General features: G+C 38.2%; 1 protein-coding gene across 1 annotated transcript; it reads right to left on the bottom strand.

Annotated features, from left to right (window-relative positions):
- Positions 1-877: 877 nt before the first annotated feature.
- Opn5 (opsin 5) lies at positions 878-26,502 on the bottom strand. Its single transcript, XM_046456040.1, has 5 exons — positions 26,373-26,502; positions 17,259-17,429; positions 13,577-13,911; positions 4,568-4,809; positions 878-2,313 (listed from the first exon to the last, which is right to left on the bottom strand). The coding sequence occupies exons 1-5, from the start codon at positions 26,500-26,502 to the stop codon at positions 2,250-2,252; spliced, it is 942 nt and encodes a 313-aa protein (XP_046311996.1). The 3' UTR covers positions 878-2,249.
- Positions 26,503-26,570: the final 68 nt, after the last annotated feature.

The following is a 26,570-nucleotide window of genomic DNA, read 5'->3' as shown; positions in this document are numbered from 1 at the left end:
AAGGAATAAAAAATAAAAATTAAAAAGCCTCTTTTTCTTCCTTCAAGTCTATTGACACCGGCAATTATTTCTTTTAATTTTTCTTTTTCTGCCTGACTCCTTAACTCTATAATCTCCATATCATTGTGTGTGGCCTCAGATTATTTTCAGCTACCTATTTTGAATAGCTTCACCTATGTTGCAAATACCTTGTGTTCAACCCATCCAAAATATTATTAATTCTCTCTCCCCTCTCTTGAACCTTTCTCCTCTGCCAACACCATTTTCCACATTATTTCCTGAGCAGATGCCCCCAAGCCATCCTTGACTCTTCTAACTCTGTGTCATCAATTGCCAAGAACTACATTTTACAATATTTTACAGCTATATTTTCAACTCCATTTCCATTGTCATTCCTTAATTCAGGTCTTCATATACTGTCATTTCTTTAAAGAGCTGTCTAACTGGTCAGATAACCCCTGATCTTGATCTTTCATTTGTCCCAGAGGATCACCCTCCTTAACACCACCAGACTGGTCCTTCTTATCATAGCTGGCCCTACTTCTGAACTGTTACACCTACCTGAAAGTTAACAACAGCAATCATCAATATGCAGGGGGTGTTCTTGCTGTCACAAGCATGGTGCTAAGTGCCTTTTATCTCACCTAAGACTCACAATAACCCTGTGATACTTCACATCCTTATTTTACAAGCTTGCCAAAGGGCACACTAGGGTGCAAACCCGGGCAGCCTGACTCTGTACTTTACAGCTGTGCCCCACTCCACACCCCTTCATGCCTCTATAATTTACACATCTGCCTTAAAGTCCCTTGCCTCTGTCTTCTAATAACAATTTTGTTTCTTTTCTCAAACTTTGATAAACAATCCCAAGCCCCACTCAGAGTTAACTTTTTGCTTTATTCACAGAGCATGTTTTGTAGCATCTATTTGACACTTATCTTAAACCAATGACAACATCAATCTCTTCTTCATCCCCTACCCCAACTCTCAAGATAACTCAAAATGAACTAAAGATGGTACCATACATAGAGGGCTGAGCCTTGGAGGTGTGTCCGATTCTCTCTGAACCTTCAAATGGAAGGATGGAGAGATCATCAATGGCACAAGTGGTCGCTTTCCTCCCCTTTTCTATTTTTTAACTAGAAGTTACCAGAAGGTAGAATGAGAATCCATGAGCAAGACTTGGTTCATAGCAGAAGGTGGAGGTAGATGGAATGAAGGAAGTGTGGAGGATACCTGCCAGCTATTCTTTAATAGCAATGCAGATGGTCATGCTCCTCAGATCAGGAGAGATGATCAGATTGACATTGATTTTACTAATACTATTTGAACCTAGTATTTACAAGCCTGCCACTTTCATTAGCTGTTAAGGGACAAAGGTCTGCCCTTCAAATCTTTACATCTCATTCAAAATTGTATCTCTTTATGGATTTCAAAAGGTATTCAATGAAGAAAAAATGAACAAAGAAAGAACAAAGATCACAAAGAACAAACAAGAAATACAATTACACATAACTATTTTCACTAAATTCATTTCTTAAACAACTAAAGCTAGTAGTACCATGCTAGATCCACTATATCAGTAACTAGACCCTAATAATAAAAACCCACCTGTGTAAAATTAACATCAGTGGGAATTATTTTTGTCTTCAAATTTAGAGAGAAAGAGAGTTTTCCATTTAGTGATTTCAGACAAAACTCATTTCCCTATAGGACTTCTTTGCAGAATCGTTGCTATTGGAGTATGACCCTCTGTCAGCATGAATAGAGGGGAGCTATGAGAACCAGAAGCATCTACCAGTCAAAGAGCCATGGCCCAACACACAATCCTGATGTTTACCCACCAAAAAGAACCCCAGAAACTGCATTCCTGACTCTACGTCAAGAAATGATAATAATGATGATGCAGTAAAATTAAATAACACCCTAAAAATAAAATATTCAACATTTTTCTTAATATCTCAGAATTATTACTGTTTGGCATGACAATAGGTTTTAAAGCACAATTAAAAAGAAAGTTCCAGGGATGCTCACTCATACTATTCCTTCAAGTAGTATCCTCTAATCTAGTTTCCATTTGGCCACTAGAATTTTCCAGCAAACCCTGGCTAAAGGAAAAACAGAAAAAAAAGTGTACAAAATATAAAAATATAATATAAAGAGAAAACTGTGGCTACAATCAGATGTTAACAGCAGTGAAGAGGTGAATAACTGAATAAATGTGTCCATGAGTGATGCTGTGTCCATCTTCATACCTCTTGATGGATTTCCAGCACAGCAGAAGACTTCCTGACTGTGGTTACGGTGTGCAGCCTAGACATGGGAGAAATTCAAATTAATAGACATAGATATTTACACTAATGTATCCATATATATGCATATTATATATGCATATTATATATATACACACACACTCATGTCCCCTTGACTACTTTGAATACTATGTGCACAAGACTTGAATTAGAATGAAAAATGATATTTCAATTTAGAATATTCAAAATCAAGGAATCTCTTGGGCAGAGCTTTCCAAAATCAAGATGCTTTTTTAACAGCATGTCTGGATTTCTCTAGAACAAAATCCATTGCACATCTGCCTACCATTCCTCTGAGCCTTGGGACTGACCTATTAAAGGAGCATTCTTTGGAAACAGAGCACTGCAAACTAAAGTGGTCAAGGGAGATTAAATTATAATAACTATGCCAGCGTTCAGGACTTTGTTCTCCCTTGTTCTTTATCTTTGCTAAAATATTAGGAAAGTAAAATACGTCTATCCTTCACTGTCCTGCCCCAGTGTGTCTTATGGATCTTCCTTTTCCATCTAAGACTGGTCCAGGATCTAATGACTGTTTCCTCTGTCACTGGCCATAAGGGGCCTTATTAGTCTTTGTAGAGATGGAGTCAAAGACCTATGACCACAGACAATTTTTCCTTTCTCAGCGTCTGCTTCACCAACATTCAACAATGACTGTGCATGAGATATGTGGGAGAATCAACCAAACAACTGAAGCTCAGGCCCAATCAGACAATGAAAAGCTGAATCTGCAGGTAGGGTCCAGGCCATAGCAGCTTTTCAAAATTCCCCAGGTGTTTTGATCACAGAGCTGTAGTGAAAATGCACTCTTTGCCTGAGACTACCTCTAAATACCTCAGTATGGGAATAATAATATTCAAAAAGGGGTCTTGCGACGTATTATCCTTTTGGTTCATCAACTTCTACTAAAATCTCAGGGAATTCGATTTGAGAGTGGGAGTGCATAAGGATGGGATAAGTTTAATTTGTGATGAACTGTTAAAATCCCTCAAAATTTATTTCCACCATCTCATATTCTCTACGTTAGCTTTTTCATTTGAATTCAAAATTATTTATTTCCCAAGAAGATTTCTCTTTATCAACAAATGTGTTTCAGAGCTCAGAAATAGAACAAGGATGTCAGTCCAGTTCAAATCTACTTAATTGCACTAGCAGTAAGTTATCCACTCTGGATCGGCTTCATGTTCCTTCATCTCATGCTATGGGTCTCCATAGTACTCACCTGCTTAACTTCTTAATAACTACAAAGATAAATAAGATTTTGTTTTATTCACTATAAAGATAAAAATAAATCTTCTGCCCTTCTGCTTCTCTCTGAAGCAGTCCCCCATTCATCCCAACTCTCCTAAAATCTGCCACTCGGCACATCTTCCACACTGCCTCCCTGAAGAGGCTTTGGCTTCTAGAAGCCATGGTCTCCTGGTTGCTTCAGCACCACTGCATGCTACTCCAGGGGAAGCTGAAATTCCAGAGCAAGGAATGAACCCTTGCCTTCCTCAGCAGAGCAATTGCTATATTTTGTATAAATGGCTAATGAGAACAACTGAAACGTGCTTAACCTTGATCTTACTCGAATCTCAGTTTCTTCATCTGACAAGGATAAAGAATAACTTGGGCTCTGATGAACATAAAGTAAAAGAATCTGGCACTGAGCAAAAACATCATCTCCCTTCTTCCGTTCCTGTGCCTGCCCAATGCCTATGCTCTTAGCTAGTGGTTGTGATGTACCAAACAAAAGAATCATCTGTTGTGTGAAATTTCGGATCAATACCAGGTAGGACAGTACTCTCGGAATAGAATGGCTTTGGTTCCGTGTAAGTAAGTTAAGAGTCATTGACACATAGTGATTGCTCCAGTTGACACAGTGAAGCATCTTGGTTGTTCCAGAATCAAAAGGAGAATCACTTTTCTCACTATCTACCCACACAATCCCACCCCTACATATTGTTTTAGGAATTTTTATGGACAGAAAATAAAATTCTTCTTATCCTACTCCTGGACATTACACTCCAACCTTGAGGTGATAGCATATCCTAGTGGCTTGAACCCCTTTAGAATTTTTTTAAAGATTTTTTATTAAGATGGACACAATATCTTTATTTATTTTATTTATTTTTATGTGGTGCTGAGAATCGAACCCATTGCCTCACATGTGCGAGGCAAGCGCTCCACCCCTGAGCTATAACCCCAACGCCACCCCCATAGGATTTTGAAACAAAGAGTGCATGATTCATTTCTAGCTTCTGAGATTTTACCTGAAGTCTTCCAAAGACTTCTTCTTCGTTGCTTTCAAACCACCAGTCTGGCAACAAGCAAATTTGTAATCAATGACCTGGTAGATGATCGGATTGTACATCGCTGCAGATTTTGCAAGGAGGGTTGGCACTACAGAGAGCTGGATGGGAATGGAGTCTGGCCTTCCAAACGCTGACCACACAGAGACCACTGCATAAGGGATCCAGGCAATCAGGAAACCAGCACAAATCAACATCGCCACCTGACGAGAGAAAGCGATGAAGAAGAGAATGGAGAAACTTCGTAAGTAATGAGGACCTAAAATGAAAGGTGTGGAGGAGGAGCAAGTCACCTCTTCACACCCCGGAAAACGTATCTATTGCAATGCATTTATCTTGTTCCTAGGAATTATTTCATATGGACTTCTCAAAAGTTCAGCTAGAAGAAGCTTTATCCACTTATCACTTCCTGTCCATTCTCTACTCTAGAATTTTAATGTACCCACAGACCAAAAGTATAACCCTTTAATAACTGTCAGGTTTTCCCTGCATTTTGGGTAAGAAATCATAATAAAAAAGACATCTGTTCTCCTGAGCTTTCCAGACTTTTCAACCCACATTCACTTAAAAACTTGACAGAAAATACATTCACCTTGATGAAATTTTAAATCATCCACATTTGCCTCAGGAAACTGAAAACTCTGCCCAGGTTTGAAATTCTAATATGCATCTTCTTCAGAGGCTTCTATTAAATGTCATTTCTTTTGGCTCAGGTGTTGCTCAAGTTTGAGGCTCAGATTGTGGAAATTCACTAAGTATAAAGTAAAACACAGTCATCACACCTCAGCTGAAGTGAGACTGTTGTACAAAATGAGACTTTTCCAGAAAGCACCTTTCTCTCACCCAAAATTATAATTATCCAAAGGTCTCTTAACTTTCAGACCAAAGAATATTAGAGATACAGTTTCTCACCACCTGCAGTTCAGTTCCCTTAATAATATAGACCTACTCAAGACCCTACAATGACCTGCCTGATTGCTATAAGACAGCTCACTCAGTTCAACAGAACTTTATAGCAAATACTTCGACAAAACACTATGCCAAGTGCTATAAGGAATACCAGTGTGGCTTCATGCCTGTGTTGTCTCTCTCTAGAATACAGATAAATACAGTACAAAGCTGAATATGATTTAAGCTCCAGTTCAGAAGAGAAAAAAATTGCATCCTACTCGGCAAATTATGAAGAGTTTCACAAAGGATGTGACATATAACCTGCACTTTGGCAAGTGGAAATAAAAGAATAAGATTGAGACCAGCATGAGCAAAATCTTGGGGAAAAAAATAAACATGAATGAAGTTTTCACAGAAATTGTGAATGAGCTGTAGATGTGGTGATGCATGCCTGTAATCCCAGCAACCTGAGAGGCTGAGGCAAGAGGATTAAGTTTGAGGCCAGCCTCAGCAATTTAGTGAGGGCCTGTCTCAAAATAAAAAATAAAAAGGGCTGGGGTAGCTCAGTGGTAAAGCACTCTTAGGTTCAATTCTTGGTACTAAAAAGAAAGAAAAAAAATATTAGTGAGCAATTCACTTTGATATGGAAAAGCAGCAAAGGGAGATGAGGCTAGGAAGAAAGATATGTACTCAGGGTTTTATATGTTACTGAACTTGCACTGAATACTTTGTGCTTTGAGGCAGTAATAGGTTTTGAGCAGGAAATATGAGAGCTCTGCTTGATATTAATCTATAGGATGAAATGTTGCATAGAGAAATAGAAGCCTAAATATCATTGTTTATTCATTTAATCAACAAGTATTATTACATGTTTTGTGTAAGGTCTATTGCAATGAACAAAGCAGATACATCCTGCCCTCATAGAATCTCCATTCTTAGTGAGTTGTTGACAACTGTATGAACAAGAAATAAAAGGCGATTCAGTTAGAGTAAATTTACTAACACTGGAAAATACAGTCCAAATTTTGTTTGTTTTGTTTTGTTCTGTTTTTGAAACAGGGTCTCCCTAAGTTGCTCAGACTAACCTTGAACTTTGAATTCTCCTGCTTTGGCCTCCCAAGGAGCTAGGATTATAGGAACACACCATCATTCCCAGCTTTGGGCTTTATTTTAAAGTTGAACTATTTCAGAGAGAGAGTGCACTAATTGATAGAGTGCATTACCTTCAAAATATTCCTATACTGTGATATACTAGAATATTCTTTCTGTAAGATAAATAATAAAACTGTATTTGAAATCAGTCCTCTAATAGACATCTGTCTTTTGTCACTTCGTTTGAACTTATTTTCATCATCCCAGTTATCCTCTGCTTTAGCATTCCCAGCATTACTCCCTCTCCTAGGAGTTTTATGGAATTGCCGTCAAAGGCATCAGATGACTCTGACCAATCAGAGGACTACGTGCCCTTGGCTACAACGCTATGAACAGGGAGCTTGATCATCTTGGGGGTTTTAGAAATGAATGTCCCTTTTATCTCTGAGTTCCCTAGAAGCTTGGGATTATGTAAGAATGGACCTATCTGAGGCTGCTTCACTTCCCTCCTCCTTCTCTCTTCCCTTAATTTAAGGGGGAAAAAGTTATGTAAAAGATCAATGATAAGACGTGAAACACAAAGTGCTTAGTCGGTAATAAGTAAATTCACAGTATTTATGAATCCTGTTTTAGAAGGTTGATCAGAAATGTTTTACTTACAACAAAGTCATGCGTACACATGCCTGTTTCATCATACTTTAGTGGGAGCTAAAAGCTATTGAACATAGAAAATGGTCCAAGCCTCAGTCTATGACCTGCAGACTAGCCTGTCTATTCACACCTCACACAGCTTGGTGGAGTATATAAGAATGAAGCATGGCAAATCTGCTCTAAAGTCACAGACTCAGACTCCAAAATCTCAAAGCTCATTTCCAGAAATAAACTGCAGGGGGAAAAAAAAACTTAATACTATCTGTTTTGCTCCACTTTGCAAATAGAGAATCTGAATCTCCAGGAGATAAATCAAGTGAGCCCAGCATACCTGTGTGTCCTGCAGCCTTGTTCAGTGCCCTGAGCCAAAGTTCTCACCTGTGTTTAGCAGTTGTAAACTCTTCAGACCTAATGCACACATATGGCTCCCTCTTCTGTTGAGTTTACTTTTCTATCAGTTAGGAGACGCTTACCCAAGAGAAATTTTCATTTGGTTTGGTTTGTCTGACTTTTGTTTGCAAATGGAACGGATGCCTCAAGGCTCCCAGCAAGGCTCCCAGCAAGGGCCTTCTTTTTCCAAATCTCCAAATAAACACTAACTATATAAATAAAGCTTGCCTTAGCATCTGTCTAGGGACTTAACACAGCCCCGTCCTTGCTTCTTTGGTGAGTCATATGATGTTTCACAGTGTCTCAAAAGCTGATTTCTATGTTGCTGCCAAGTCATTGACAAAAAATAGATTGGTAGTTAGTCCAGAATATCTTCTACATTTTACATGATTTCTACTTTTTTGAATAGTATGCAGTGGAGGAAAAATTTCAAACATTTATATTGTATTATCTCTTTTAAATGGACATAGGTGAATTACACATACACATAAATAAAGAGCACATAGAAAATGAATCATTGTGGGTTTTCTGGGTTTAGAATAAAGAAGAATGGCTAGAAATTAAGTTTAAAGATGAAAAGGGGACAAAAGGCTAAATCTAAAAAGACAATGAAGAATGTTATTTATGTTTCTGAAGCTTCAAAGTTAATATGAGAGCCATTCACTTTCTATAACCTTCTCATTTTAAAATACACTCCACAATTATTAGGCATTTTAATATTAAAACCATTCTATGATATACTCCACAAAAGTTTCTAAAACTTTCCTGTTGTACTCCATTATTCCAGATTTTTCTACTTGGCTGTAAATGGTTTTAATCTTTCCAACAGTTTGTTCCTCACTTTCCTCCATTCTAGGTACATCTTCATTTATATTTTCTAAAACTGACTGCCCAAATATCTTTAAGCCAGTTCACAAACAAAAATATCTGTGCCTGTCAACTTTTCTAAGTTGTTTACTTTGTTTAATTACTTCACTTTCATCTCTGCCTTTTGGTTCACTGGCAAAGCAGTAGAACTTCAAATTCCTAAATTAGACAATTCCTGTGGGAGGAAAGTCACAGGATTCGTGTTTAGCTTATACAAAAGAATCGCACATCTGCAGCCCAGTTCATTTTAAATACATCTTGCTGCACAGGACTAAGACAGTGTTTTCCAGCTCTAGTTCAGACTGGCATTAAGTGTCACAATAGCAAAGTTGCACATAATCACTCAATTCCAGTGAATTGACCAATTAAAGCAATCATTGAATCATGTGGTTGAAAGTAAATTCTTCAAGTTACATATGGCTCTGCCTCTGAGTCCAATACATTCAAACCTTTCTAGCACAAAGGTTTCTTAGGTCCTATCTTCCTTCAGTGGGTAAGGCAGTGTGGAAGGGTGGAAAAGTCACTGGCTGAGATACTTTGGGTCTCTCCACTAATCATCGTAAGTGGGACAAAATCCCTGAGGCTCTTTGAACATCCATTTCAGAAGGAGAGCCCAGTCCTCCCGCCAGGATATTTCACACAGTTATGAATAAGACTTAAGCTAAGGTTAAAAGCTGTAAGTTACCTTAAATAATGAAATAGAAGAGGACATGGAAATGATGTGAAAATAAAGGCTTGAAAGGAGAGCCAAAGTGATGTAATAAATTCCCCATTGATAACAAGATTGAATAACATTACAGAACCAGTTAGACTAGTGATAACAAGGGCATTTCAGTGACTGGGGGAAAATGAAGTCACCAGAAAAGAAATCACTACATCTGTGCACTGAAGAGAAGGGGAAAGAGGTGGAGGTGACTGCTTTTAGGAAAGCATGTGATTGACAGGAGCGTAGGGATGGAAAGATTTGGATTTTCTATCTTGGGTCCAGCTAGCAAGTACATGGATTTGCTCCTGAGCAGTGAGAAAATGATACTCAAAGGTAGTAATAGGGTAATAAATTCCAGTTCTGAGACTGTTGCCTTCCACTTGTGGGACTGCCTGTCACTGAGTGATTCTATCAATAACGAGTGGAAGGAGGGGAACTTGACAACTATCATATGCTTTCTTGGGCTCTCAATGTCCTCATGTATATAAAAATCATGGTGGTGATACTTGACTTTCACATTACCTTTTAAGAAATTAAAAATGCAACAATCTTAGCATGTTTTCTTTGACTTTTTTCCCCCTTCCTTCTATTTAATCCACAGAACAACAATGAAGGCCAACTGTCCCAGACCCACCTCCACAAACTGATAAAGAAAAATTTTCTGAGATCTTTGATGCACTGCCATATGTTAACCCTGGTTGCAATCCAAGCAGAAAATATGAATTCATCCTTCAAAAAAAAAAAAAAAAAGAACTCCACACTTTCCAGATGCAATTTTCTCAAATCTTAAAATAACACAACTCTCTAAAAACAAGCAAACGCTGCAATTGAAAAGAGAGGAGGCAAACCAGGTCACGTCTCTCATTGTGCCTGTGTTGGGAGTTCTGGTTCAAACTGAACACAATATACCATGACCAGGCAGTGGTTGGCTTAAAAAAAGAAAGAAAGAAAGGAAGGAAGAAAAGAAAAAAAAAAGAGAAAGTAATTTACAAATGTCTGGTTCAACAAAACAGGGATCCTTCCCTGTTCATTATGGATGATCCAAGACCTTGAAGTGGGACTATATTTCTTGGGAGGAATAGATTTTCAGGTTGAGAAAACACCTGGTTTTAGCAATAAAAACCATCACCCATACCTTTAAATAATGGAACCAATGCATCTATTTTCACAAAACCTCAGAGTTTTGAAGTAATCAAGCTATCATTTAAATTCTCTCCCCCATCCCCTTTCATATATGAGAAAACTAAAACCCAGAAAGATTTACTAGTTTTCCCAAGGTGAATCTGTCAATATTCTGAGTTGCAAGTAACAGAAATTTATTTTGGCTGAGTGAGGCCGAAAGGGGATTTCTTTAAAGGATATTGGTTAATGCAGAGAGCATCACTGGAAAGGTTAATGGATATCCAGCAAACAGAAATGATAATTAAAACCTTATGTGTGAACTGGTTTTGACACAGATACTACTGCTTCTGTATCTCTGAGCTCAGGAGAGTGCTCCCTACACTTGATTCTCTGTCACCAGGCTCCAGACAGGCTGATCTCTGGTGCCAAAGTCCTTAGCTGTGCTCCAATCAAAGGGGCAGCCTATGAAGCAAATGATTGACTTTTTCAACATTACTTAACTCCTCCCCTTACTTATTACATAGCTCCTCCCCTTATCCTCAGCAAGACACAAAAGGTTGGCAATTCCTTAGACACAGAAGGGGTTCAACTACTGGGAACCAAAATAAATAACAAATGTCAATTATATAAGACCTTTCAGGCAGCTAGTGGTCAAGCTGGAATTGACTGCTAGTTTGAGATTCTTTTCATTATTAAGTGACTCTGATCTAATCACCCTTTAACAAATGTATAGTAAACACTTGCCATGTTTGAGACATTGTGTCCTCAGAACACAAAGTGATCAAAAAGACATGGTTTCTCCTGCAGGCCTTATTGACTAGTGGTAAAGATGAACATTGAACATATAAGCACAAAAATAATTATGTGATTTTAAATTAGTTTGAAAATTGACATGTTCCAAGAAGGAAATAGAGAGGTCATAATGAAACATCATAGTAGGAAGTCTTGAATTCAATTTTGGAAATGTGTCTCTGGGAAATGATATTTAAGAACAACAAAGAAGAACAAAGGAAAGCAATTAATTAATTGGTTTTAAAAAAAAGAGCAATACAGTTCAGCTTTCCCACAAACTGCCCTGAGAATCCACACCAGGGAGTTCCCTGAACCTGAACCCTGGTTGATAGATAAAATTCGATGAGCAATAAAGGAGAGGAGGCTTAATAGTTTAAGAGCTTTAAAAAGGCTTCAAAATCAATGGGAAAGAACACAGAAAAAAAAACAAAATGTCCCATAAGGTATAAAAGGAACAGAGGCACTCCAGCCAGGGGTCAAGGGACCTCTTAGCAGTCATCAGGGTGATTAAATTAACTTGGTTTATTCACTTAGGTATTCATTCAAGCAATCTGGATTAAATGTCTAGCAGGTGGCAGGCTGTAAGGTACAGAAGCAAATAAAATATGCAGCACCTGCCTTCACCCCACATCCTGTCTTGTGCAAAAGAGTGACAGATGCATGATTTGGTTTGACAAGTGTGGCTAAAAGAAGGGCTCTTATGGCCCATAGTAGGGGGGGGGGGGAGTTTCTGGTTGAAATAAGAGATACCAAGAGAAGACCAGGTACCCACAAATTCTGTATACAAATGATCTGATGTCATAGGTGACCAACATATGAATTAACATGAAGTAGAAACATACATGGCATAGTGATATTGGGGAAAATCGATCTATACTTCTCGTATTGCCTTCCTGTCACTCCACCATTCCCCTCATTAAATCAGCAGCAAGAGTGTTCACTGCATTGTGTGAATATTTTTACAAGCAGAAATAACCAAAGAAATAAGACATTCATTTCTCAACTTCTCAGTTTCAGAATAGAAATTTGAAACTTATGGAGAGAAAATAGTTGAGAATAAAGGGTTTTGAGCATGGGGGGATGGGGGGAATGACTTTTGTGAAACCAAAATTCTAAAGGACTCCAGGCATAACTCATGAACAATTTAGAGGATGTGCCTGTAAGAGCCAGTTTTCCACTCTGACAGAAAAAGAGCCTATAGCTCAGAGGCAAAGGAGAATATCAGAGAAGCTGGTAACTGACCTTGACATGGTGTCCTGAACCCACATTTCTGAGTTAAGTGCCAAGTTAATAAGTGACAACAACCAGATCAGGAGCTCCAAAACATTGGCACCATGGCATTTTTAAAAATCTCCCTGGAGCTCATAGATTGCTGTGGGAAGAGCAGGGAGATCCCTCTGTGTGAGTATGTGTGTGTGTGTGTGTGCACTCACATGTGTAAAATACTTCTGTTTATAGTCTGTGAAATTTCAGACTGTTACAAATTTAGTGAAATTAGCATTCTTTAAGCATTAATTAGAAGCAAGCTACAAAGTAGAGAAAGGTTTCTAGATGAATGCCAATTTTTAGCTTGACAAGATCAGACCAGCAGAAAACAGTCCCAGATAATAACTCAGCTAGAAATAATTAGAGTACACAGAGAACTAAATGATTTTGATCCCTGAATCCAGAAAGATAGCCTTTAAGTAATAAGCTTTTAGACCAAGCTGTTCTGAAGATCAGAAGCACCAAGTGAACAAGCAAATTGTTAATCCTGAGCAGTAGTTGAATGGAGGAAAGACTTCAGAGACTATGAAAAGACCCAGCATGAAGTTGTTTCTTCTTATATTACCTACTAGGAGAAATTGAGGTCAAAATTGAGTAGTAATTGAAAATGGTGTGAATTTAGGACAAATGTCACAACAGAAAGTTTTATTTTTCAATATGGCCAAATTTTGATGTAAATTTTTCCAAAAATATTAATTAGAAACATTTTATATTTAGGATATTAAAATATTTTATATACCAACAAAGCACAGACATGTTATATATACTATTATGTAGTATGTGTTAGAAGAATAAACTATATATAGAAAAAAATCATTTACAAATATACATGTGTGAATATATATGTCTACACTTTTCATTTGACATCCATTTAGTTTATCTGGTCTAGGGTAAGCCGAATCATTTGATCAACACAGTTCAAGTCAAGTAGAATGTCAACAAGAAATCAAATTAAATCATATTTACCAGTCAATATCTCATATATGTAGTGAGCTTTAGAAGTATTGGCTGGACAAGCTATCCACCCCTTAAGAATACAAATACACAATGGTTTAGATAAGCAATGATAACATTCAGAAGCACATAAGCAGTGGGAATTCTAGGTTTTCCCAGTCCCAACATTCCCAATCCTCTGGGTCCTTTGAAGTTTTAATTGATCAGAAAACACCTCTTTAAATTGTGTCTGCAATTACCTTGGTGAGCTTCATTTCCAGAACGTGGCTGCTGTGGATCCGACTGTCAAAATGAGCCACCTCCTTGGAAGAGGACTTAACCTTGGCAATGATCTTCACATAGGAGAACACGATCACAGCGGTAGGGAGCAACAGGCAGAAGAAGAGGATGTTCAGGATGAAAACCTGGCCCCCAACTGAGGCCTGCGCCAGCCACCAGTCCAGGGTGCACGAGGTTCCGAAGGGCTCAGGTGCGTAGTCCCCCAGGCCCACCAGGGGCATGGTGGTCCAGAAGGAAGCATAGGCCCAGATGACTGCCAGGCAGATGAAGGCGTGCTTTCTCTTCAGCCAAACCCCTGGAGGCGGAAGAAGAGCATTACCCACGTGGAATCTGCCCTGCACCCAGATACCTCCCCTTGATATGTCAAATTCCACCTCCAAAGATTTATTCCATTGAATTCTGGGAGACGTGGGCAGATAACTGAAGCCTGAGGGAGAGTGGAGTGAAGCAGGGAAAGTTCCAGAGCTTGGGCCTTTCTCCAGGAGAGTGACACTTTGAAGAGAATTCACAGGGAAGACTTTCTCTAGGCACCTGGGAGCTTTGGGAGGGAGAAGTGGCAAAGGCTTGGAAATGGAGTGAGTAAAAAGACCAGAGGATACTGACAATGGAGGACCTTGTGAGAACAGTTCTCATCTCCACGGCCGTGTTAGTGGGTCATCCAAGGATCCAAGGGAGAATCCTTCAGGGGAGGTGTGCAATCACAAAGCATCGCTTGTGTCCTTAAAATACCTTTCCTCTTGAAAGCTTTTGTGTCTCTAATCTCCTTTGCCTTCCTAAGAACTCCTTGAGTGGGGATTGGTGCATCATGCTTATGACACTGCGGTGTGAAGCTAAAGTGGGTGACTATGCATATTAATTTGTGGATCAGATTTGTACCCCCTGGACTGAATCTTCAAACTCTTCCCACAATAGTCGTATTCACACAGCCACTGTGGGAGAGGTAGAGAATCTAAGCAGGTTGCATTGTGTTTTGCAAAAGTAATTATGTGAAAATATTTTCATAAGAATAAAAAAAAAAAGCTGTTTTTCGGTACTGGCTTCTTAACTAAAAGAAAATGGCAAGAGGAAGAAATAGTACAGTCATCTAAAAAAGGCTGTAAAACACTAATGCACTAATGATCATTTCCTGAAGTTCAACACAACCAGCAAAGACAAGCCAGCCTGACTTCATGCTGCAGCCGCCACGGAAAATGACCTTCATATCCCACTCATCACCTTGGAGGAAGAGGGCCTGGGAAGTGGCTCCTTACTGCTTTGGTTTTGTAGTAGTGGAGAAGAAATATCAAAGTGTATTCAATAAAAGCTAAATTCTTTCTTTAATATAAACTCGGGATCTGCCTCTGCTTAGGGTAGTGTGGCAATGACAACTTTGTTTCTAGTGTTTGAATGCTCATGTAACCTTTCCAGATATCCAGTGTTCCTGACAGTAAAATAAAGGAAATAAGACTACATTGTTTACATGTTTCAATAAAGGTTAAATAAAATAATGTAAGGAGCTTGCTTTGCAAACTATGAACCACTACATTAGCACAAAATTTTACTCCTCTGTAAATGTGTCTTGTTTAGCACTAATAAGAAATATAACAATGTTTCTGTGCTCTATTGTCTCCTTTTTTTTTTTCAAATGCATGGCATTTTTGTATCATGAAGTACAAATTTCTCAAGCCCAACCAGATAAGGGTAGCAATCATGTAGCCACAAAATATGTCAGCGCTTGATTATCCGTTATAACAGATAAAAACATTGGCAGGGAGAACCACATATATTCATGGGAATGTGCAGAGGCATACGGATAAGCATTCATGATTAGGGTTACTTAAGTGAGGTGTTTCATACTTACATTCGAGTATGGTGAAAGGCTGTCAAGTACAGGAGGGAGTAGATTAGTAGATTGGTTCTGTGTTGCTCCAGAAGTCAGAACTAGGACCAATGGGTGGAGGTTACTGGGAGGCAGTTTTGTCTCAATATAAGGAATAACATTGTAACAATGAGAGCAGACCAATCAGAGAATGGGCTGCCTTGTGCAGTAGTAAGCTCCCCGTCACTGGTCACTGGAATTATTCAAGAAGAGGCCAAGTGGTCATCTCTCAGGGATGCCTTAAAGCAGTCTACCACATTTCATGGGAGAAAGGTCTACATGTCCCCAAGCGACCTTCTAATTCCAACATTCTAGGACACTGTGTGGAGGGTTTAATAGTGCATCAGATTAAATGATGAAACCATATGACTGAGGTTAAACCTTAAAGAAGCTGGAAAATAGACACAGTTCCCATACTGCCGTGATCCTGGTGGTGGGCAGCAGCATCCCTTTAGTAGACAAAAAGCTTAAACTCAAGAAAATACTTAAAAACAGAGACATCAAGGTTTAATATTCCTCAAGTACTCCCAGGAAGTTCAAGTTTCTGCCTCCTTGTCTATAAAGTTTATAGTTAAACTTAATATCTGCTTGGCATAACAAAAAAAATAATAATAAGCTTGTGGAAAGAATTAGACTCTGATGTCATCCAGAATATGTATAATAGTATTTTTTATCTTATCATAAATTTTGATTCAAGCTGATTCTGTTGGATGTTGTAAATGTTCAGAAAAGGAGACGCAATTTAAAAAAAAGAAGAAGAAGAAGTAAGTACTTTATCATGGAGATGGTGGTTCACACCCCCTGCTCCCATGCATGGTCTCTCTGGTGTCTAGGGGCTGTAAATTGCTAAAATGCGAAGGGAAATTCTGCCCTAATGAGATTTCCAGGTCTACTTGATCTTCTCCACCTCAGTCTCCTGACCATACTCTGTCCCCATGTCACAACCACTCTAACAGGTTGACAACAAAATAGCTTCACAGAGAGCAACAGAATTACTCCTTAGTTACACCTGGTTCTCAGTATTAACATAAATGCCCCAAAGCTTCTTTTTCAGGTTCAATAAATTCCCAGAACCACAAGAAGCAAAAATGCTACAAATTATTTTTAAACAGTAAATGGTCTTTAATCTTTAAGGCAGGGGAACCCTTAGGCTCTGTAAACTTATTCACTGCTGTCTCTCCACTCACTAATTCTCTTAAGCTGTCATTTTTCTAGCTACCAATACCTCCCCCCAATTAAAAAAAATGTTAAGTGGTATATCTGTATTTCTGTATGTGTGTCCTTTCATACAGCAATAGCAGTATGTCTCTCTAGACCTGAAGGTGAATTTTGGAATTCCTTATCTCCAAAATCACAGGGAGACTGGAACCTAAAGCAAAAACAGGAACAGCTCTTCTTATCATTACAGTTCCTATGTAGGGAATCAGCTAACCTTGCAGACCTCAGGCATTTTTGTTTGTTTATTTGCACAACAAAATATGGTAGAAGCTTACAGACTATACAAGAAAGTGATCATTTTTAAAAGCATTGCAACCAAACACCAGACATTATTATAAAGTAGTATTAAAAGAAACCCATAAAAAAAAATAAAAAATAAAAGAAACCCATGTTGGCACAGGTCAAATCTTTAAACGTGTTAGAATGAGATAGGCTATAAATAGAAATACTCTTGGTCTCTGAGGTTATTAGTAATCTTTATTTATTAACTGTATAAAATATGTACAGCTATGACATTCAATGCAGCTAACTTTGACTCGAAGGGAAGGAGAAACCTTCCAACTTACCATAAGATAAGTAGCAGATTTTCAGGTAACGATCCAGGCTAACAGCTGTCATGGTGATGAGGCTCCCACAGCCAAAGAAAAATCCAGCCCATCCATACCAACGGCAGCCAATCCAGCCGAACACCCAGCGGTGACAGAAGCAAGAAATGATGGTGAATGGCTTGCCTACAACTGAAGCACCAAGCAGGCTGTCAAGGGAAGTTCCTTGTAGTTATTTTCCTACCTCCTCAAATCACATGGCCCCACTTCACTGAAGCACAGGTGCAAATGTAAACACACACTCGTGCCACACACATGCTTCATTATGCAGAACTTCTAGATTAATAAAATACTGGCTGCCCAGAGAGGTTTTCCAATATCCCAATAGCCAAACATAGTGAAAGAATACAGAAGGAATTTTCTAAAGTAATTCTGACTACAAAGAACTGTCTCAAAGATACTCAGCTTTAGGAAATACAGAGATGTGATGTCAGTGGCAAGTGCCAGCCATCTGGTCATTTTTAATATTTTGCTGAATTGGCTCATTTGAAAACCAAGGGGAAAGGGCCATAGATTCACAGTGAAATATACAAAAGAAAATGTTCTCTTCGAGGACAAATTTGCTATACTGATTTCCCCTCAAGACTTCATTACTTTTCTTCCCTCCAAAGTTAGACATCCAAGCTGGAGTGATCAAGATGCAGTCATAGGAACAAGGTTTTATACAATACACTTTGCCACTCATTCAGCCACGGCCAACTCTGTAGAGATGGAGGCTCAACAAAACAGTGAGCCCATGAGATGGGATCCAAACCCAATACTGATATACTTACATAATCAAGTAATACTGGACAAGGCTACCTATTAAACATACTTCTTGGCAGTCAAAATTCAAGGCTTTGAGAAATTTTTAAATTTGCAAAAATCTGAAAAGTAACTAACATTGTGTGCCATAGCATTTCCAAATGTGTTCACTCAGAAACATATTTATTTTATATTAATTATTCCCTAGGAAATACTACTCCACAAATTACAAATTATGCTGTCATTTAACCAGGAAGAATTCCTTAAAATAATGCATCAGGTCTGGACTAAGGAATAATTTGATGCAAGGAATCTTTAACTTAAGTGTATGCCACATAGACATCCAATCAGAATAGCTGATTCCATCTGTTATTTAAAGAACTGATGATAGGATATTATATAGACTTGTGATTTTCTAATAATGATGATTTATTTCTTTTTGCTTAGTTTATTACAATGTCAAGGATTTCTGGTACAATGTTGAATAGAAGTAATGATAGTAGGTGTCCATGTATTGTGATGAATTTTGAAAGAAATCTTTCTAATGTTACATCATTGAGTGTGACATTTGTCCTAGCTTGTATCAGCCAAGGATCTCTGTTCTCATTCTGGTTTGTTAAGAATTTTTTTTAACCAGAAATAGATGTTATGTTTTTATTAAATGATCTTTCTTCATTTTATGAGGTGACCGTAAGTTTTTTGTTCTCATTTAATCTGTTAATGCAGTCTATTAATAGATACATAATGTTGACACAAATTTACATTCTTGGGACAAATGCCACTTTTAAATTTTTTTTTAATTTTTTTTAGTTGTTGATGGACCTTTGTTTTATTCATTTATATGCAGGGCTGAGAATCGAACCCAGTGCCTTGCATATGCTAGGCAAGCACTCTGCTACTGAGCCATAACCCCAGCCCCAAATGCCATTTTTTTAAAATATAAAACTTTGTGTACACAAAGTTGTCTGCCAATGGAGGAAGGAAGAGATGAAGAAAGGGAGAATGAAGAAAAAGAAAAAGAAAATATATATATATATATATATATATATATATATATATATATATATATATATATATTTTTTTTTAAAAGGAAGCAAGATAGTGATTTTCATCCACCTCCATCTCTTCCACCTAGAGGGCATCATGAGTGTGTTGGACTTGAAAAAGGGAAGTTGGTTCCTAACACCCAGAGGCAAGTTAAGCCCTTAAGGGAAGGGAAAGCAAGAGGTTTCCTACCAGACAAAGCCCTGTTCAGAGAAAGGATGGGTTCTTAGGCTGTAACTTCAGAAGGGAAGGTTGAATTGATGCTGAAGAATAAATTATAAAGTACACCAGAAGCAGAAAGTATGAATTCCATGCACATTGTAAGAATAGTGTAAATAATTTTCTAAAAAAAATGAACTTGTCCTTTTATTTTTGCTTATATTATTTCCTTGTGCTTATTATCAATGAATAGAACATACTTCATTCAGTCATAGTATTTAATCTTTAGCCTCCTCCAAAAGACTCTGCTGGGGAAGCTCTTCACATTCTGTATCTGATCTACATATGAAAAGAAAACTGAGTGATATGCACAGCCTGCAGGTGCTAGCACACAAACCACCCCTCAGACCCCCTTCTTGGTGTAGAAAGGTATGCCAGAGTTCCTGTTAGTTCAGTCAATTGTCAAGTGTTTACTCAGCCTTCTGTAAACTAGACAGGTCTTCTCTAGGTGTCTAGACAGCACCACCATCCCACTTACTAGACTGGGCACCCTTCCACAAAAGCCTTTTAATCCTAGTTAATCTAACCCCATGGCCAGTGAAGAATCACATTGTAAAAAAGCTATTCTTTTCTTCAACAAATAATCACACAGCACCTACTATGTAACAAGCACAAAGCAAGATGCTAGAGGGCCAGGTGGAGATCATGACTGACAAATTGATTTTCTAATTGGGAGAGCAACTGAAAAACCAAATTTGTTTTACGTGATTTGGTATGATGGAATGATAAGTGGTTATTAGTGATGTGAAGATAAATAGAATAAGGAGAGAGACAGAAAGATGCCTAAATCATTGGGAGAGAATTTGAACAGATATGTAGAGGGAGAAGATTTCAGGCAGAAGAGAAAACAAACTCAAAGACTTGGGGGAGGGGAGCCAGCTGGGTGGGTGCCAGAGGCAGCAAAAGAAAAGTGAAAAAGATCCAGTGAAGTGTAATTAGCATCTGTTGTACCTATGGACCCCTATTAGTCCAAGTCTCAGGCTTCTTTCTGGAGTGGAGTTTTTGATGAGCTTCAGATAGGTTATCTAGAATGTTGATCTCTCCTCTAGGATACATCCCAAACTGACTGATGTTGGAAGCACTGGAGAAGGTGTTTTCTTTTGCTTCAAATGTCAGTGTCCTAGATGTTCTGATTTTATCTGGAGTGATCCCAGACATCACCATACTTTTAACTCCCCAGGTTAATTTAATATATATTCACAACTGAAAGACATTGGAACTTAGACAACACATGTTAGTTGCATAGATGCAATACATCTGGTCTTTAGGCTATGCCTCTGCAAGGTGCTTATAATGGAATACAGCAGGAAAAAAAAACAGACAAAAAATTAAGATTTATTGGAAAAGCAAACATACTATAAATGTTCAGAATAATCTAGGTTAATCAGGGAAAGCTGTCACGTGAAAGAAAGTGCTTTCTGATGAATTACTCCAAAGACATGAAGAGTAATGGAGTGATTTGTGCAATTTTAGAGCAGACTTGCTTGGCTGGAAGCATTTTTGGTGTATCAGACCAATTAAGGACATTTTTATTCAAACCTAGTCTAATTCAGCCTTAAGCATGAGTCTGCTTTTATTCACTGGTGAAGGATGTAGTTGAAATGACAGATTTCATTCAGGCATTTTGTGTTCAGTACCAGGGAGAAAACCTTCTGAGACCAGCTGGCTGACCTGGCTGGGAAGCTACCATTCCTGTTGTGGCACCGCCATCGTGTGGCAAGAGTCAAAATGGCAGCCATTGTGCAGCCTCGCAAATTCCCAGGGGGCGGTTCATCCTATTTTCACAGAAAGGAGGGACCCGGCACATAATGTATCTCTTAATGTACACGTTCATTTACTATAAGAGCTCATGTTACTCCAGCCTGTCCTTAATATGTAAAACCTTCCCAAATAACCAAAACCAAAAAACTCCCAATAAGAAAGGACCATATCTACTGCTATGTGATAGTGATTCAACAGGTAAAGTCTTATTATTGAGTCTTGCTTTTAGAAACTGGTAGCAGCAGAAAAGAAACACACACACACACACACACACACACACTTTTGAAGAAAGAAACATTATCAGAAAACATTTTAAAAGAAAACTGATGATGAAAAACTGCTAAAAGGTTTCTAGAGAGAAGAAGGAACCAAAGGAGTGGGGTTCAAATGCTATTTCCCCAACTCTAACAAGCTAAGACACAAAACTCAATAGCAGATATTGGGATTCAAGGAAATATTATTGTACAAATAGAATTTTATAGAAGTAAGCAACAAGATGTGACTTATCCAAAGTCATTCATATTTTTAAAACCCTTATGGTTAAAGAAAAATTTTATTCCAACTCCTCCTTTTGGGGAATATCAAAGAATAAAAAAAAATAGGATAGAAAACATGGTTCTCAATTTTGTCCATGTGTTAACTTCCCTGGAGATTGTAATTTTAAACATCCAAATGCCAAGGAAATATTCTCAATCACTTAAATTATAATTTCTGTTATGGAATCTATCCATGAGTTGCTTTTTTTTTTAAGTTCCCCTAAGTGATGTTTTTATGCAGCCAACATTGAGAATCATGGAACCAGAAGCTTCCTGTACTTGCAATCAGTACCAAAGTCACAATTAAATATACCATCAGCAGGGCAGCTCTTTCTATAATCACCTCTCATTTACCCTTCAAGATCCCTCCCCTTCAGTGTTCATTTTATCCAAACTTCCATAAGTTTGAATAAGGGTGAGAGGAGTGTAATGGGCCCCAAACAGTGACCTGAAGTCTGCCCATCAGTTTCTGAATTCTGAATAAACCCAGTACACCTTGAGACTAAGGTAGAGTGTGCTATTGCAAATTGAACCCTCAGCATCTAAAATGCCTGGCACATAGAAAATACCCAATAAATTATTTCCCTAGCCAGATAACATACCACTGACAATCCCGAGTACTATGACTCTGATTTGCAAATGGAAAGCAAAAGTAGGTCCTGGTGAAGAGTAATCTCTCCGTCAATGAGTGTTCAGGATGGGGACTAGTTTAAACCCACAATGAGGAAATTATATGATTGTGTTACCTGAAATCCCCAGGTCACAGACTGCTAGGTTGATAGTCATTATTTCAGCAGGTCTCAGCTTCTTCTTTCGTCTAGAAGACATATAAAGGACATACCCATTTCCAAATGTGGACAGAATCCCTACAAAGAAAAATAAAAAATCCCATCGTTAAAACTAATATTTAGAGTTCACTTGGATATGAAACACTTCTCAATTTCAAAAATGGACACCACAGATTTAGAGGGTAATGAGAGGACTCTAAACAAAAAAATCTAAATTAAGAAGATGAAATAAAAAAGCATGAGTTGTGAGTAACAGGCATGGGATGGGTTGCCTCCTAAGGGAAAGGAGGCAGGGATTATAAGACTGAACTTACCCAGAACAAGGAACGGCTAACTTCCCAGGTAGGCTCAGGAGGGTGTGGGAATCCCAATGGTCAGTTCTTGTACTGGCCCCCAGGGTGGAGTATTTTCCTCAGCCATTTTACAGATTATTGGCTTTATAAAGCCTCGCCCCCTAGCAAGTGGGATCAACCCCTTGGCCTTTGATAAATTCTGAAGATGAAGTCAACCATTGGAGATGACTTCAGTGTCACTGCAGGCTCCTGAGGGAGCGCCAGCATGCAGGAGAGGCAGGGACTAGAGAAGTCTAGCATGACCCCCTGCAAGCAAAGGGTCATTTTCTGGAGAAAGATCCCAGGACAGACTCCTGGGGAGACTAGGACGGTGAGTGTCTGGCAGACAGGACAGCCTTCAGCTGCTCCTGGACTAGGTATCAAGGGTCAGTGGGTGACAAATGATAACATGGGCACTCCCCTCCCACCAAGGGGAGAGACAGTGACCCTCAACCCACCAAACCTACCAACAATGGCAGAAATGTGTACCCGTTTTTTATATCCTTTTATTAATGACTAATTGACTTTCACATTACAATGAAACTGTTCAAAAAGTTCTTACAAACCCAGTTTAAATCCAAAAAGACCCAATCCCTACTGACTTTAAGAAAAGAATACACCTACTTCCATAGCTTAACATGTAGAGTAGATTTCCTCAGGAATTCTTGCTTCATAGTGTAGCTGTGTATAAATGAGAATCTGGTACAGCTGCCTTTAGTAGTAAGGAATAAGGAGAGTATTAACAGGAGAAACCCAGATTTTTCTATTTTAATTTCTATTTTAATTTCTCCACCACAATTCATTTGTGGGGGCAAGGAAATAAATGTGTGTCTCTGCTGATGGTATGAAACCACCAGGAACTGACTGCATTCTGCTCTTAGATTTCTGACTCTCTGGAGTCAGTGCTGCTTCATGATTTATTGAGACCTCTTAAGCTCTCTTATAGCAGAAGAGGAGAAAAATAGAAGAGATGATGGAGACCTAGAGCAAACCAACTAAAATGATACTCCTGTCTCATTAAAGGAAACCATTTAGCAAGGAACACTGGGAAAGCAAAGTGTAAAAATACAGCCTGAATAATTATCAAGCTAATTCCAGCTCTGTTGTATCGAAAATGAGATTTAAAATCTTAAGTGTGTATATGCATTCCATACGCAAGGCTCATTGGAACACCCTTTGTCATCTAGACCTTGTTGGAGAATATTTTTCTTTTCTTAAATTTTCTTTACCAACCCTATTTCATAGGGTTTTACCCAGTGCCCAAAGCATCACCAGAAATAATCAATTCTCTCTTAGATACATGTAATTATTTCCACAGGCAATCTTATCTGCAGATGAGTGTTAAGAAAAAGCAAATGTATTTTTAATACTAATCAAAGGAAAACAAGTTTTTGAAGAACCATGGAGTGGACATTTTAAAACTATCAAAATCCTTGATATTTTATGAATTTTTAAAAATTTCTTAGATAGCCAGTTAATAAACTAGGCATTTACATAAAAAGTGGAGAGTGGAAAATGGGTCTTTATTTCTCCTGCATTCCAAACTCAAATTTATATTTTGTTTCATTGGCTCCCCTAAGACTCCTAGTATTGAACAAAGATCACTAAGAATCTTATTCATTTCACCCTGGCTCTTTGAGAGGAATCTGGACACATCCACATAACCTCTCCTAAGAGAAGGTGACAACAGGGGCCGAGCCCAAGACCTGGGTCTAGAATGAATCCAAACCCCTCCAGATGGCCCTTGCCTCACCTCAGTGACTCTTGTGTGACACATTTGTCTGCACTCCTTTCGCTGGGAACTCTTTTTGGACCTGATTTTCTATCTCCATCCCAACTTTTCTTGTTTGATATGGTCCTGACTTCCCTTCTAACCTCACATGCAGCAAGTGGAACACTCTCCTCATTTTCTCTGGTACTCACCCTGGTTGCCTCTCTCTCTGCAATCCTTCATTCTAAGAGTAGAATAGACTAATATTCCTCTCTACACTGTATTGTCCACAGAGATTGCACCTTTTCATTCATTCCTTGCAATCAATTGGAATAAATTGAATGCAATTTCCGGGACACTTACTTGTCTGCCTTTTGAAGTCATTGAAAATGTACATTTAATAGAAATGTGATGTGAATTTTACTACAAAATAATCTTTGTTGCAGCAGAGTGTTCAGAATTTTATTCACTGATCTCTACCCATCAACTTCAGAGAAGCAAAGTGTGGGTGCTCAGTCTATATTTGTGTTTGAAAGGACATGGGATTGCACTTGGAAGAAATAGAATTTGAGTAAAAGACTAACAAGCAATGAAAACAAGAACCCAGGGAATCACTTTGATGTATAATTTCTGATCCAATCTCATAGATTCCTTTTGCCTCAAGCACTGACCATAGAGGGATCTTGAGAAATTTCTAATGAGTTTTCTAATTTTAGGAATTAAATGAAATTCTTTGCCAGGAATAAATAGATGAGAGAAGAAAAGGAAGAGAAAAGGAAAGGGAGGGAGGGAACAAAGAAGGGAGGAACAGAGGGAGGGAGAGAGAAAGAAACAAAGTAGAAGAGAGAGGAGAATAAGCAGGCTTGACCCAACATCTGAAAAGATTAAAGGCAGATAAACCTAGAGACGTAACCCACCTGCACACTGGTCACCCAAATTTAAGATGTCCATTTTAAATTTAAGAATAGTATTGTGGTTAAATCCTAATTGTCTACATTAGTGCAGTCCAATAGAAATATAATGTAAACCAGAAATGTGAGACACATATGTATTCTAAATTTTTACCTTAAGCAAAGTAAAAAATATAGAGATAAATTGAATTTAATACCCTAATATTTAAGTTACTCTGATCTATCCAAGATACTGTGGTTTCAATATGAATTCAATTTTTCAAAATTGTCAATGACATATTTTTACACAATTCTTTCTGGTACTAAGACTTCAGTATGTGGTATATGTCTATACTACAGTATGACTCATTTGGAAGTCAACAGTTCATGTGCTCAGGAGCCATATATGGCCACTGCTTTGGATAGTATAGAAGCAGATGTACCCCTGTGTGGATTGTGCACACAAAATTTTTGATCAAGGCTGACTTCCATTTATCACCAGCACATTTTCTCAACGCTCATCATAGTGACTTAACTATTCTGATGTGATGGGACTTTACATTTAGATAAAGTAAATGCAATATGTCTATTGTCACTATATTTCCCTGGTCCAAATTTTCCTGGATTGTAAGAAGAGGAAGCTGAACTAGATGATTTCTAAGGTTCATTCTTAGTCTAAAATTTTCTAATTATATCAAAAGTATCTTTTAGAAAGTTAAAGAAAATCTTTAAATAATAGAATATCATCTCTTTTTTATTATTCAGAAGATAAACTTACTAGCAAAGAAACCAAAATGAAATACTGTCTCAAGATAAACAATTTTTTCTATAAAATTATTTGCATTATCACTGAAACATTTATCCCTAATACTGTCAGTAATTGTCATTTCTATGAAACATTTATTGCATGCCACAATGCCACCCCGCCTTCCCATTCTTTAACTCCACTAAAATACCCAGATAAATGTTGAAATCATTTTTGCAAAATCCACATATCAGCCTGTGAATTTTTAAAAACAGTCTTTGCATAGAAGAATTAAGAATGCTTACCAATTATTGTCAGGTAAAAGCCAGCCACTAAATCCACTTCCCAGGAAAGTTTGGAAGCAAAGGGATCCTCATCCCGAAGGTAGTGTGGCAGGTGCTCATCCTGGGGCAGGGCAGTGTGGTTTAATGCCATGCTGTTCTCAAGCCACCAGGGATCTGAAAAGCAATTTGGTAGAGATCTCAACAGACCTGAATAAGTCA

The sequence above is a fragment of the Marmota monax genome, unplaced genomic scaffold, assembly GCF_021218885.2.
Source record: "Marmota monax isolate L192 unplaced genomic scaffold, Marmota_monax_Labrador192_F-V1.1 WCK01_AAM20220418_F8-fsc00281, whole genome shotgun sequence".
Lineage (NCBI taxonomy): Eukaryota > Metazoa > Chordata > Mammalia > Rodentia > Sciuridae > Marmota > Marmota monax.
Note: the sequence above shows the minus strand (reverse complement) of the source record. Positions and strands in the feature narration are given on the sequence as shown.